Source organism: Micromesistius poutassou, assembly GCF_964030765.1.
Source record: "Micromesistius poutassou genome assembly, chromosome: 5".
Classification (NCBI taxonomy): Eukaryota; Metazoa; Chordata; class Actinopteri; order Gadiformes; family Gadidae; genus Micromesistius; species Micromesistius poutassou.
In genome coordinates this window covers 2223340-2238471 of record NC_140275.1, presented here as the reverse complement: position 1 = coordinate 2238471, position 15132 = coordinate 2223340, and the positions used below count along the sequence as shown (strand labels likewise).

The 15132-nt window shown below is 47.9% G+C and overlaps 1 protein-coding gene across 1 annotated transcript; it reads left to right on the top strand.

Moving 5' to 3' along the window:
- Nucleotides 1-1811: 1811 nt before the first annotated feature.
- rtn4r (reticulon 4 receptor) lies at nucleotides 1812-12298 on the top strand (the record flags this gene model as incomplete). The annotated part of the gene is made up of 7 exons (XM_084468901.1): nucleotides 1812-1891; nucleotides 2271-2429; nucleotides 2808-2858; nucleotides 4803-4844; nucleotides 5078-5192; nucleotides 8927-9008; nucleotides 10911-12298. 7 exons carry the CDS (start codon nucleotides 1812-1814, stop codon nucleotides 12296-12298), a joined length of 1917 nt encoding a protein of 638 aa, XP_084325027.1.
- Between the last annotated feature and the right edge of the window lie 2834 nt (nucleotides 12299-15132).

Genomic DNA, 15132 nt, shown 5'->3' with positions numbered 1-15132 from the left:
TCCATAGACGTATTATTTGTGTTTTCAACAAACAAGAATTTTACATCCAAATGTAATCTGGTGACTTCCAGAGCGGCGGGCTGAATATTTCAGCCAATAATATCATATCATCTCCATCCATACGTACTCCTGTCCCCTGTGTGCAGCCGGGGACGCACGGAAACACACAGTCGAGCTGACACGTTGGCATCCATCAATCAAACGTTGAAGGATCAGCCTCACATGCCTCTGCCCACGTTTGCTCATTTGAAGAGGTGTGATGACAAATGATCTGCGTGACGGTTTAGGTTTCCTCCAGAGTTTATGTTTCCAATCTATCATCATTTCTACCACAGTGTGTTTTGCATTTCTTCCCTTTTCTTAAACCAGAATGCACCGGAATATGTTTCAGTTGAGTTGCTCACCTTCTGATGGGAGTGCGCGTGCTGTGGCCCACTGCGCCTCTAAATATAAAGGTGTTTCATTTTTGGGTCGGGAAAGAGACATGATGCATCTTTGAGCTGTAAATATATATATATATATATATCTCCGGAGCATGGGTCCTACGGTAGGTGGAGAATCGAGGACAGGGAATGAATCAGATATATACGGAGGTGGATAAAGATAGGAGATTTTTCCATCTCTATAATGTCAAACAACCTCCCACTCGCACACTTCGGAAACAATATCGCAGCCTCCGCAAATATTTCCTAGCTCTCCATTCGGTGGACGCTGAAGTGTACATGCCGCTTTGTCGGAACGCATTTTTCTTTCCCGGGGAAGAAAGCCTGTGAAAGTTGAGAATGTTCGGAATGTTCACAGAGCAAAGTAGACCTGTTGTTCGTCGAATGCATTCACCAGCAGGATCGGGCTGGGAAGGATAAAATTAAGGCAGTGGTTGGTCTCTTATAGGCCAATGTTCCTCCTGGGCCCAGTTCACACTCAGATGAGATGGAGGTGATCTGATCTGCATAGAGCTGCTCAGAGATAGTAAGAGATGGACACTCAGAGTGGTGGATCTGATCTGCAGAGCTGCACACAACTAACACAACTCAATGAGCAAGATAATCCACCTCAGACCAGGGCGTACTGCTATAAATGTGTGTGTGTGTGTGTGTGTGTGTGTGTGTGTGTGTGTGTGTGTGTGTGTGTGTGTGTGTGTGTGTGTGTGTGTGTGTGTGTGTGTGTGTGTGTGGTCCTGTGTGTTTGTGTGATTGCTCTATGGGTGTGTGTGTGTGTGTGTGTGTGTGTGTGTGCTTGTTCCTGTGCATGTTGTTGCGTGCGTGCGTGCGTGCGTGCGTGCGTGCGTGTGTGTGTGTGTGTGTGTGTTTGCTTTTTGTCTTGCGTGTGATGTGTGTCCGAAAACATAGAAGCATTGCCACGGTATGTCCTTCGAGATTTAAATAAATCAAGAGCCTCTCACTAAATGGCGACAGTGGAGATGTCTCCGGCCTTTGGGGATTCTCCTCAGCTTTCTGATTCCCTTACCTAGTCCCAGAAGGCCGTGTCATGCACATCCTTGCCTCATATTGCAAACACATCGGTGACTTCTTCTGTGACTGCTTTCCCTTTTCAATATGAACTTTATTGTACCTCCAGTAAGGGGGTTGTACCATCCTCTGTGGTTAGCCACAGTGTTTCTGTTTGATTCGAAAATAACTTTTTAAGATTGGTCATTCTTAGTGTTGACAGTTTGTTTATATTGATTTTCTGTTGAACCAACGATGGAAATGTTCTATTCACAGCTGACTTCTCATATTATAAAGGCGTGACTTTATATATCACTCTAATGCCCTTATTTATAAATGAGTCTCATGGCGGTTTTTGTCAGCATGAACAGAAGGAACAATCTATTCTCGACCCTAAACTCCCCCACTCCACTCCCCGTGTCTATGTCGGCTGAGCTCACGAGGTACAGAGGGGTTACTTGTAATCAAAAGGTTGCTAGTTTGATCCCCGGCTTCTCCTAGCTGTGTGTCGAGGTGTCCCTGAGCAAGGCACCTAACCCCAACTGCTCCCGGCAAGCTGGCTGTCGCCCTGGTTGACTCCGCCATCCGTGTGTGAATGTCTGTTGTAAGTCGCTTTGGATAAAAGCCTCTAAAAGCCAAAAAAATGTTATAATGTCCACAACACACAGACCCGCGCACCCCCTGCATGAGGACCACTTCCTGCCTGATGCACGCCCCACTCACCGGCCCCCATTCATCTCCATGCTATTGAGACGTCGCCCAATACCCACTCAGAACCCCCAGCCCTCGGTGGCGGTCCATTCACGTCGTTTAACTGCCCAGCTCTGTGTCATCGGATGACCTGGCGGTCCGGCAGTCCGGCGCTGACCCCGTGTTCCCCGGAAACAGACGCGCCCGGACCCATCTGTCCAGCCCCGCCACCGCCACCGCCACCGCCGCTGTCTGGCCGCGCGGATTGCCCAGCGAGCAGCTTGTGAACATGTCTCCGTGCTCAGCACCTCGGGCTGAGCGGTGTCATGCTGTCCGCCTGTCATATCCAGATGATATAATGGGACGGGGTCACTTGTTTGCTTTTAAGTCTGTGACACGTGGGACACATGGACACGTATGTCACATGTTCCTGTGTCAGCCACCCACTCTGCTTTGATGCATTGTTGATGGAAGAGCGGGCTATGAAAAGACTCCGGCGTCCCCCACTCGATCACCTACACCACAAGGCGGGAGCAGCTGCCATCCTGCTCTTAAATCTTTCAAACATATGGAAGGCTGTGTGTGTGAGTGTGAGAGAGAGTGCAAGTCTATGTAAATGAACGAGTGCATATGGGTGTGCGTGGGCCCAATGCTTTTATGTATGAGCAGGTGCAAGCTGGAGCCCGGCCAGCGCTCACATATGGCCACACTCCATTCAGTGTAAGTATGGCCGCCTTTTATTTCAACACTGATTTTGTTTAACTTTGGGTAAACAAAACCCGGGGCGTGGGGGGGGGGGGGGGGGTCGCAAAGCTGAGCTCTGTTGATGGGTCAGGCAACTGTTTTCTAAGGGCGGTGGGGTAAGCCGGCTTGTGGAGGCTTCCAGGGGTCCTCACAGGACCGAGATGACCGGAGATGACACATGGGAAAACAGTCTGCAGCGTCAGCAGACACACCTCACATTGTGTGGAGGTGCATGACACATGAGGGCCACGGAAGTGCCATCGATAGTAATTTGTCTCCTATTTGTGAGCCTGTTTTCATTGGCTCCCTGTCTCCTATCCCGCCCTTTCTCACCTCTTTATGTACGGATCCATCGTATCCATACACTTGATTCTCTACCTTAAAAGTCATCTTCAGTTCTCTGTTCCACGGTGTACATTCACATCTATTGTTGTTCATGCCACACCAGGATTATCCATGGTTTGGATTCTTCGGTGAGACTACAGCAAGTGCTTTTAAAGAAACATGGTTTCTCCCAAACAGGGTAAATAGATTGCTTAAGAGAATTACTTTAGCTGAGCCCAGTCAAAGATTAAGTGCTTGTTTGATGCGTTCTCAATTTGATAGTTACATGCGGAAACAGCACAGTGAGCTTGTCTGAGCAGAACAGGAGCCGACCCTAGCAGGAACGCTTGGCCCAACACAGGCGTTGTGCCATAACAAAGCTGTCAGTTGAGTGGATAATATTGGTGTTGCTTTTACCGCCCCCTCCTACGAGCGCCACACTGTAGACTTTTCTATAGGAGCCTCTCGATGGCTATAGGGAACTTTGACCACTTCTGCACACAAGTGTGCCTCTCTACTTAGACCAACTGGAGCGATGCTAGCTGAGCCTCCTATAGCATGGGGCTGCCTGTACCCTCCCCAGTATTAGTCTATCTCTCTCTGAAACCCTCCAATAACTCTGTACGGCCCCCTTCAGCAGACGTTCCACACGGGTATGTGTTAGGAACAGCAGATGCTGTCTCCAGGAAGTTTCTGTCTGCTGTTTCTCATGCAAATGATTACACCAGTCAACCATTAGACCTAATGTTGTTTGGTATTACCCCGAAGGCCTTGCTGGTAACATCACAATTGATTTTTGTGTATAAGTCCTCTCCCTCCCCCTCAATAGTGGGACTTTGTTCAGGCATGGCACACATGGCATGGTCGTATTTCAGCCTTTATTAGCACTCTGATGTGGTAATCAAGGGGTCCAATTCAGTTAAGTCAGAGAGAGTTCTTTCACTCCATCCTGCTTGTTATCAAGTTTCTATGATGTGGCGTGGCGAGTCCAAAAGCGATTTGGTTTTCAGAGAGAGATTTGGGTTTCTGTACAAAAACCCAAGAGCACTTTGGGTTTTTGTACAGTGTAGCAAGGTTCAAGGAGTGAGCGGAGGCAGGTTTTGCATTCTCTCAGCCGGTTCGCTTTATTTCGCACAAGCGAACAACAAATGAAACATAAGACGAAATGAAAATGAACAACTACGATGGCCAGGCTCTCTGCCGTTCGCCCCGTCGTTCTGTCCAGTCTGAGCGTCTGTCGCTCTCGGCTCTCCCTACTGAAAGGCAGAGCAGACACATAAATACACACTTCCTGATTGGGTCTGATTGCGGACACCTGTCGGCAATCAGACCCAATCGCCCCAGCAGACCTGGTGCTCCATACTCCCCCTACAGGCCAGACGCCGCCCCCCTCCACATACAGTTTGTAAACTCCCATTGAAACTGTGCTATGACAAACTTTCGACACAGTGACATTCAGCATACAGTGCAGAACGGGGGAGGGGCTGGGATCACCACATTGCTAGCTCATACTGAACAACTGTGATCTTTCTGTCAAAGAACAAGGCAATACCTGGGCATGTGGAACATCTGACAGTGCACCTATTGTCTCTTCAGTTTGTTTGGAGACAAGATCAAGCACGGCAACGCTGTCGGAGAGTAAACAAGGACTGGGCTGGTAGCGCTGTCGTTTGCTAGAACTCAAAGTAGGGCACGCGCTGACTCCGCCATTCCTCTGTGGAATGAAGAGCACATTTAGGCGCCCTCACATGTGCACTCTCTCTGTCTCAGCTGATGCCTGCGTTTTATCTTCATCGCACGCTGCTTGCATTATGCATTCTACACAGTTCATCTGTCGCGCAATTCGCGCAATTTTCTGCGTTTCTGCGGAGAGGCGATACCCGGTTGCTGGGGCTGGTCCACTTTTGTAAGCCTCATGGGGAGACTGGACCCCCGCGGACCACCATGGAGCATAACATAACACTGAGGCGGATCCGCACCGACACAGTAACATGAGAGGGAAATAGATCTGTTTGGCTTTCATGGCGCGGAGTCTGTACCCTGGAACAGATCCAGCCAGACGCCATTTTCCATTCAGCACGTTTGGCGGTCATCATTGAGGTTTCGTTTAAACACCATTTGGTCCGCGTTACGGTGGAGGAGGCCCTGATTGTCGTCCACCCATTACGGTGATAGATGTGGTTAAGGGCCCTCTGTGGAATGCAATCCCACACCTGCTCCGCTAATGAATTTATTGCATTATTGATCCGGGAGGGACGGCGTCGTGGCGATGATGATGCACTGGTGTTTGCATCTGGCTCCAGACTCGCCCTGTAGGGCCTGAGTGGGAGCGGGGGGAAGGGCCTCAGACACTACTATTCAGTACTGACTTTAGATTTAAATGTTAGATTTACATTCACATTCACATTTAGGGCATTTAGCAGACGCCTTTATCCAAAGCGACTTACAATAAGTACATTTGTCAGAAGAAAGAGAAACAATATATCTCTGTCTGTATACTAAGGATGTTCATAGAACCAAGAAGTGCCAAGCACTAACAGTCGTTAGGCTAACCCATTCCCTGTATACAACAAAGATAGCTAGGATAAGATGCTTTTGTCTGATGCTTTTGTCTGAAGCGACTTAAAGTGAATCTAGATAATTCAGGAGAATGTATGTTTGACTTCTGGTTCAAGGTAGACCTGGGAATCAAACCCAGAACCTTTAAGCTGGGAGTGGACCCCCCCTCCCCCCAGAGGCATTACACCGTCCTGCCCTCCCTCTCACCCGCTGTGGTCGGATCCATTGTTGGAGGCAGAGGGGCTCCGAGACCTCGCTTCCTGAGCAAACACTTAGCTCAAGGGCACTTCAGCTGTAGTGTAAGCACTGTCTTGATCCACTTTCCGCAGCCCTTGATTCGCGCCCATGCAAGAATTTCAGTTGATAAGCCTTTTAAGAAAACCCTGTCCTTATCACAGATAATGGGACCCTTGCTTTTTATTGCCACGCCGGCCACTGCATCTCATCGCCATTTGTCAGCCACTCTGCGAGAAAATGGTTTTATAACGCCAAGAAGTGCCTTTGCGCCGTTATGAGCTTTCCGTGGATCCTACAATCCCAAACACTTGAGCAATCACTTTCTCATACACACACACACATGTATGCACACATACACACACACACACAGTGGTTTGGCTCCCTTTCCTCGGCTGCCAGGCGACCTCCAGTCGTGTTGTTTATTCATGAGCCATCTGCTCAGGATGGACGCTGTGTCAGATGTTTCAAACCAGACCCTCGGCCGTCTCCACCGCTCCTCTTCTGAGTGTACCCTTCCTCTGCATGCTGGGTGTGTGTGTGTGTGTGTGTGTGTGTGTGACACTCACATGCTAGCCCAGAGTCTGTTAGTACGCGCGTACATCCATCATGTCCTGAGAAACCCACTTGATCTACTGCGGGCGTTTATTCCTGATCACAGCGTGTCGTTAATCAGCGCTCAGTGCGACGGGCAGTGTGCGGCGCAGGCACCTTGGCATTTAGCTGTCTCTGATGCAGTGTGGGTGTGCGCGGGTTCGCGCGTGTCTGAATGTGGCCCCTGAAATCCATTCCAGGAGGAGAGAGATGACGATGCAATGACCAAACAATCCCTGGGAGAAATCAATTGTCTTTTTTGTCAAGAATTAAGAGGAAAAAGGTTTTAAATATCTGTTCCTACTCTTATTTCACACCGTCACCGAATTATACTATTGGGATTCTGCCTGGAAAATGTCCTACCTTCATTATCACCATCAAGTAACACATGGATATATATATATATATATATATATATATATATATATGTTGGGTACGATACGATCTGTGTATACTAGGATGACACACTCACAACCTCCCAGAGATTACAGAACACACGTTGATGAGCCATGCCCCGCAGCAGTGTGATAAAAGTATGGCTTGAGACGGAGGAAGGAGGAAGGAGAAGAAGGAGGCCAGGTGTTCCCAGCAGAGCCCCGACAGAGACGTCTCCTGCGCTCGGGGGCCGCTGGGACACGTCTGTCATGTTCGACATCCCTCCCCAATCCGAGAGGCCTTCAGAGTAAAGCTTCCGCGCTGGATCCAAGTCCTCTTAGTTCTGCTGCCCTGACGTGCCCTCCTTGTCCTCAGGGTTAACGCCGTGGACTTACCCCGATCGAACCCAGCCACGCCAAGCTCCCAGACCTCCGGATATATACAGATATATCGGATATATCCCACCCCCCCCCCCCACCCCGACACACACACACCCCTGCAGCCGTGCCTAAAGTTTCCCATTCAGCTGGTGTCTGTGGTGTGGTCATCCGTAGCCCGTGCTGCTGGCTAATGTATGTGAGGATATCAAATGGAATGAAAGGGAAATTCAATTAGACGAGGGAGGGAGGCGTAGCACCAGAGAGAGGCTTAGGCTGCCCTATCTCCTTCAGCTGCCTTTGTGAAGACAAGTGTTTGACTAGTGAAGGAGAGCGAGAGAGAGAGAGAGAGAGAGAGAGAGAGAGAGAGAGAGAGAGATAGAGAGATAGATAGAGAGAGAGAGAGAGAGAGAGAGAGAGAGAGAGAGAGAGAGAGAGAGATAGAAATATACAGACAGACATAGAGAGGGATACAGAAAGAGAAAGAGAGAGAGATACAAACAGAGCGATGCAGTCACACAGAGAGATACAGTAGAGTAGAGAGAGAAGCAGTCACATAGACAGAGAGGGAGACAGCGAGATACAAAAAGAGAGAGCATTAGAGAGGGAGATACAGACAGAGAGATACAAACAGAGAGAGAATTAGAGAGAAAGATACAGACAGAGAATTAGAGAGAGATACAGACAGAGAATTAGAGAGAGATACAGACAGAGAGAGATTTAGAGAGAGAGATACAAACAGAGAGATTTAGAGAGGGGGATACAGACAGAGAGAGATTTAGAGAGGGAGATACAGACAGAGAGAGATTTAGAGAGGGAGATACAGACAGAGATTTAGAGAGGGAGATACAGACAGAGATTTAGAGAGGGAGATACAGACAGAGAGAGATTTAGAGAGGGAGATACAGACAGAGATTTAGAGAGGGAGATACAGACAGAGAGAGATTTAGAGAGGGAGATACAGACAGAGAGATTTAGAAAGATAGAGAGATACAGTCCCACAGACGGAGAGCGCTCTTAGGGCTGGATGCTACGATGTGAGGCAGCAGACAGACAGGGGTCCTGAACCGAGGGCTGAGTGCCGTTATTGGGCGGTGTCGTAGCTCTCTGTAGAGAGAGAGGTGTCAGGCAGGCCTTGGTGGAGCTGTGCTTCCATACAGCGGATACAGCGGGATTTAGAGGTTTGAGAGCAACGCCGGCAGAGCATGATAAGAGGAATGGCGCTTTTCCCTAGCCTTGATGCCTTGTTTGGCGTATCATTCAGCGATATGAAGGTTGGGAGTCGATAACTCTGGGCGACAACGTGCTGAGGACTAGCGGATCTAATGCATTAATCCATTTTATGCAGTAAAGGTTATTTGAAATAAATTTGAAAGGGGACCACGAAATGCACTACTAAGTGTGTGTGCGTGTTCCTGTGTGTGCGCCTGTGTGTGTGTGTATGTGTGTGACTGTGTGCGTGTGTGTGTGTGTGTGTGTGTGGATGCAGGGGTAAAGTCACCTCTACTGATCAATAGTGTCGACTCAATTCTTGCGTTAGCTGTGAAGTGTCTCTAATACGGAGGCCCAGGGGGACCGCAGGTGCAGCCTGAACCCCTGAAGGACACTCTGTTCATGGGGGAGGATTTCGGGGAGGTCAACAGATGGCCGGATCTCTCCATGGGTCAGAGGCAGAGTCGCTATGTGAGGAGGCAGTAGACTGGTGTCACATGGTAGTATGTAGGGGTGGGAATCACAGGCTACCTCATGATACGATACGCGATACATGGTACACGATACCGATAATATCAGGATATAGCCTATAATCAATATATTGTTAGACAATCCTCATGTGTAGAGCGCCACCTTGATGAGCAATGAAGTCTGAGCAGCTCTAAACAGCGAAATCTGTTTAGAGCGCCTTTGTTTTATTAGAGGAAGAAGGGCGACGATATATCGCTGTACTATATATTTTGTCCCACCCCCCTAGTAGTATGTGTGGAGCGTGTTTGTGGCTGGCCCTGTCCCCCAGCGGGCTGAGAATCAGCAGGTCTACCGAGGAGACTAGACCTTGATGGGCGGGGCTGAGATATCCCCTTCTAACAGAAAGACAGTGTGTGAGGGGTATATGTACCGCGGTAGGTAGGTACGGTGGTGCGGGTGGGGTGGGGACGGGGGGACGGGGGGATGGGGGGGGGGGGGGGGGGTGAGAGAAGGCTCCTGTGATGGTGGAGCGCCACGACGTCGTGGAGGGAGAGTGATCAGAGGGGAGTGAGATAGGAGAGTGAGGAAAAGGACAGAGGGGAGTGGTCGTACAGCGGAGTGAGAGAGGAGAGGGGAGTGATATCGGAGAGTGACCGGAGTGAGGGAAATGACAGAGGGGATTGCTCATAGAGGGGACTGATTAAAGAGAGGGGAGTGATAGGAGAGTGAGGGGAATGCTCATCGAGGGGAGTGAGAGAGGTGAGTGATCGAGGTGAGGGGAGTGATTAAAGAGAGGGGAGTGATCAGGGAGTGAGGGGAGAGGGAGTAATGTGAGAACAGGAAACAAAGGGTTTTAAACATCGACTGTGATGTGTTGTTGTTTTAAGACATCTCTCTAACAAGCCTGAATCCTTCAGTCTTTACTTTTCAATCCTTCGTTGTTTTCGCACACCACACAACACCCGGCATGTTTTGTCGGATTGGATCGTGTGGTAATTGTAGTGTTTGAATTCATCAAGACACAGACGGAATTCTGTGGTAAACAGCTGCACAGAACACACTACCAATATGTGATTCAGGCCACCCAGCAATCTGCCTTCCTTTAAACATGTTTTCCTGTAGGATGCATTACCGCATGATCCGATCTGATAAAAACATCACTTTGCGTGCTTCCAACAAATTGTATACATATTCATCTAATTTCTCTGGGCTTAGTAATGGACACTGGCAGGTCCTATGGATGCTTTTCCATCTTTAAACCGAGCATTAATCTCCCAGCATTCCATTAAAGCTTATCTTTCAACATCAGACCAAACGTCAAACCACAGAAATGCCGGAAAACCCATTAGTTATGCGTGGCTCATTAAAAGGTGTCTAATTCTATATAAAAGCTACCCACACACATTAAGTGGGCCTTCAGAGGATTATTTTCTATTGCTCAGGAATTCATGATTGTGTTAGACGCAGCGAGGAGAGGGATCCCTAAGTGCAAATAACTGCATACAGGTCACTCAAGTGTCTTTTTCTGTTTGCTTCCAATTATGTAACATGCTGAATATTTCACTCAGGACAAGAACATGTTCCGCTAGAAAACGGGGACTATTACGGATGCTCTTTCAAGGCGTGGTGAAATGGTGTCAACCGCGTTTCTAAATCTTGAATTTAAAACTGAGATTCTGTACTTTAACACCATTATAGTTATAATGTAAGCTGTTTCATATGTATTTTTGTCACCGTCGTTTGTGTTAAATAAAAAAAATTTATGTGATGTGTAAAAAAAAAAGAGTCTAGCAACTGTTACTATGTGCAAAGCAATGTGTCATGCTAACCCAGTTATCATTCTCTCTCTCTCTCTCTCTCTCCCTCTCTCTCCGTCCTCCAGGGAGCAGACTCCTGTTTCTGGTGCTGTGGCTGAACCTCGTCCATCCAGCTCAAGGCTGTCCTGCCAAATGTGTCTGCTACAGCGAGCCCAAGCCCACCGTGGCCTGCCAACAGCAGGGACTGTTTTCCATCCCCACTGAGATCCCTGTGCGGAGCCAGCGGATATTCCTCCAGAGCAACAAGCTCACGGTGGTGAGATCCACCAGCTTCAGCTCCGTCCACAACCTCACGGTGCTGTGGATGTACTCCAACAACATCAGCCAGATCGAGGCCGGGGCCTTCTACGGTCTGGAGAAACTGGAGGAATTGGACATTGGCGACAACAGCAACCTCCGCACCATGAGTCCCACAGCCTTCCGGGGTTTGACCAAGCTGCACACACTACACCTGCACAGGTGCGGCCTGTCGGAGCTGCCCGTCGGGGTGTTCCGTGGGATGTTCTCCCTGCAGTACCTGTACCTGCAGGACAATAACATTATCACGCTGCATGATGACGCCTTCCTGGACCTGGCCAACCTGACGTATCTCTACCTGCACAACAACAGGATCAAGATAGTGACGGACAACATGTTCCACGGCCTGATCAGCCTGGACCGACTGCTGCTGCACCAGAACCGGGTCATCTACGTCCAACCCAAGGCGTTTAGCGATCTGGGCAGGCTGAAGTCGCTGTTCCTTTTCTTTAACAACCTCACCATGTTATCAGGGGAGACCATGGACCCGCTGGTGTCCCTCCAGTATTTACGTCTGAACGGCAACCAGTGGATTTGTGATTGCAGGGCCCGGACCTTGTGGGAATGGTTCAAGCGATTCAAAGGTTCCAGCTCTGAGCTGGAGTGCAATGTGCCCACAGTCCTGGCCGGGATGGACCTCAAACGGCTGAAGAGTGATGACTTGGAAGGCTGTGTGGAAACCTCTCTCACCCAGACCACGCTGTTCAACGCCAAGACAAGACCCGGGAAATTCCCATCCACCGAAAACCCTTTGGGAGAAGCCATCCCCAGATGTTGTCTCGGAGATAACGACAAGTCCTCCATCCTGTCTGGAGATGTCAAGAGTCGTCAGATCACCAACAACCCGCTGAAGGAGAAGGAGAACATATCCAAGACCAAATTTAAGGAGACGGAACATACGAAGAACGAGACCCGGAACAAGCAGAGCGACGGACCTCTGGGAACCTTGTCCAACGACCTGGATCAGTCTTTGGATAACATCAACCCTGAACTCATTGACAATCTAGAACCCTCCACAGCGCCCAACAAGAAGAAAAAGAAGTGTTCCAAAAAGCCCAAGTCAGATGCCCATTGTCTCAAAGGCCGTGGATCTACGATTCAAGCTCGGGCCTTTTTCTTCACTCCGTTGATCTGGATCTCTCTAGCCATGTCCTAGGACGTCTGAGCACTCTCTCAACACAGGACAGAACTCACACAGATTGTTAACGCTCATGACAATGACACAGACGTTGTAGAGACTTCTACCACTGACTGGCAAGAAAGGGGCGAAATCGGCCCAAAAGAGGCAAAGACTAACAATAATAAAGAAATACATTTAACAAAATGGATGCCTTTTACAGACCACTTCAGATTTAATGTATATAATAACCGGTGCCCAAAATTGTTTGTTCTGTATGTACTTAACTGTACTGTGTCTAAGCTACACTTTTGAGATTATCCTTGTTTTGCCCTCTATAAGGCTTTTACAAACAAAGAAATAAACTGCTTGGACAGGATACTGGAGAACAACCACGATGAAATTGAACTGAGGATTTCAGAGACCGAAAGCACACAAAGAATGTTTAGGTCCGTTCAGCCAAGAAGGATCTCCATTTGTCATTATTTATTCAAAAGTGATGCATTTGTTGGGTACAGTTATGTTTTTTATGTTTCTACGTAAACCAGTAAAAATACAAATGTTTGATCTCCCCTATTTTTGTTCTACTTCCACACGAGAAAAGGGTCCATGGATGGCATTGAACAAAAGAATGCTGTTGTGTTAAGGGAAATTGCAATGGAATCATAGATATGCATTTTATTTTACTTGTGTACAAGTATGAATATATTATGAATAAAAGTTCTTCTTTTGTAACCCTCTTCTGATATTGTGAGTTATTTTAAACACATTGTCTGTGTGAGTCTGATGTGTTTAACCGAAGGTCAGACCTAAGGAACACAAAGATGTCATTGACAGACGTTGCATTTCATACTCTATGTGAGTGGCCATGTAATAAATATCGGGAAATAACCATTGCAAGTGAACAGTTTATTCAGTGACTGCATATTTTTGCCAAAAACATCAGATCTCATCCCATCACAGTGCAGGTGGAAGAAAGAGAAAACAATCACTCTCTTCCCAGTTCCTCCACAGCAGATGGTGGAGCTCCTGGGGCCGAACCATTGTTTTGGAGACTGTGGGAAGAGCCAGGGCCACGTGCTTTGGCAATTCTGGCCGAAACTCTACTGGTCCACATTCAGTCTGTGCGGGCTTCCTTGGGGATTGGCCTTTCTCTAGAGAGAGAGGCTGATTGCGTGGCCCGGCCAAAGTCACAAAATCACTTCATAGCGCCTATTAATCAACTGCTCGACATATGGAGGGGAGAGAGAAAAGTCATCCACACAGACAGTTAACAAATCTTACCAGCAGAATTCTCACACCCACTTAACACTCACCAGCAAACGCACTCTGACCTTTTCACCTTTTCTACTAAAGAGTGTTTGCTCTCAAAAATAGCACTTCATGAGTTCTTTCATCTAGAATGTTTACTAAGCTATTTTTAGTGAAAATACCCCCGGGGCTTTGTAAAGAGATCAAACAATTTAGTGCACATGAAATATGATGCAAACCAAAGTGAACCAAGATGACATTCGTTCATTTTGTAATTCTGTCACACCTCAGGATGTAACAAAACACTTGAAAGTTCAAAGGAAAAATTGCATGATATTAGATGAACTCTGTATGCATTCCAAATATTTCCTTGTTGTTAATCATAATCATCGAGTACTGCCTTATATGGGGAAGGAAAAGGACATACTTTAAACATTGTTGCCTCTATTTTGGCAGAGGAACGGGCAGAAGGCTTGGCTTGCACCATTCAGAGGACGATGTCGAGTGTTGAACAGGTGCAGCCAGAGCAGCAGCATGAGCCAAACCTCTACAACTCCCTGACAACAACTCCGGCACACTGGATTCAACCGCAACACATTCTCATGCAAAGTAGGGCATTCTCACAGGCAGAATGTCGTTACCCTCATAACAATATTCGCTCACAGAGTTAGTTTGAGGCAAAATCACCCAAAAATAATTCATGTTGACAAAGCCTACAGACTGGAATAATGCAGAGGCCGGTAATCTGCTCCAAATGAAGTCCAGATCTTGTCAGCAGCCTTGGGTTTATCTCGCACAAAGTGAAAGGATTAGAAAGCGGGCTCGCCACAAATCCCCTGAGCTTTCCATTGTCGTCGATTAACCCTGGAAAGTGAGAGGATCTAAGAGGGACCCGGGAAGATATTGATCTGCAGTGGGACTCAACTGGGTGGAAGGAGGGCCATCCCACCCAATTGAACACACTGCCCTGGTCTTTGCCCGGCCCGCTCCCCTGGCTTCGGGGGAGGCCGCTCGGAGCTCAGAGGGCCCTGGTAGGGGCTGGACTTAAACCATTCATGTCCTATATGTCATTACCCATTTGGACATCATGCTCTACTCACCTCGTACATTATTGACCGATAAAGACTGAATGTTCTGCTCAACTGGTCCATTATTGACCCATAAAGACGGAATGTTCCGCTCAACTGGTCCAATACTACCCCTAAAGAAAGCATATGCTGACCACCTGGTCGGTGTGAGATGACACTCTGTCTGCTGATATTTATTCACTAACGATTGCTCAGCCCAGAGGACGACACTGAACAAGCCATTAAGTCATAATCAAATCGACTTTTTATAAACATTGCAAACAGATGTGTTTATCCTGAGAGTAAAGTATGAGTAATTCTGTTGGGTTTTTGGGTCAGGTGTTTTCGAAAAAATACTGTAGCCTCACAGTAAAAAAACATTATATTGACATGACATAAATTCACCTTGTTTTTCTGTAAGTATGGGTCAGAAAGCATGGCTGAACCCTGTGGTGAAAACATTAGATACGATACATATCCACTTACAGAAGGGCTTCACCGTGGGAATACGACACGACTGACCAACACACATCCAAGCCTTGTAAACCTGGGCCT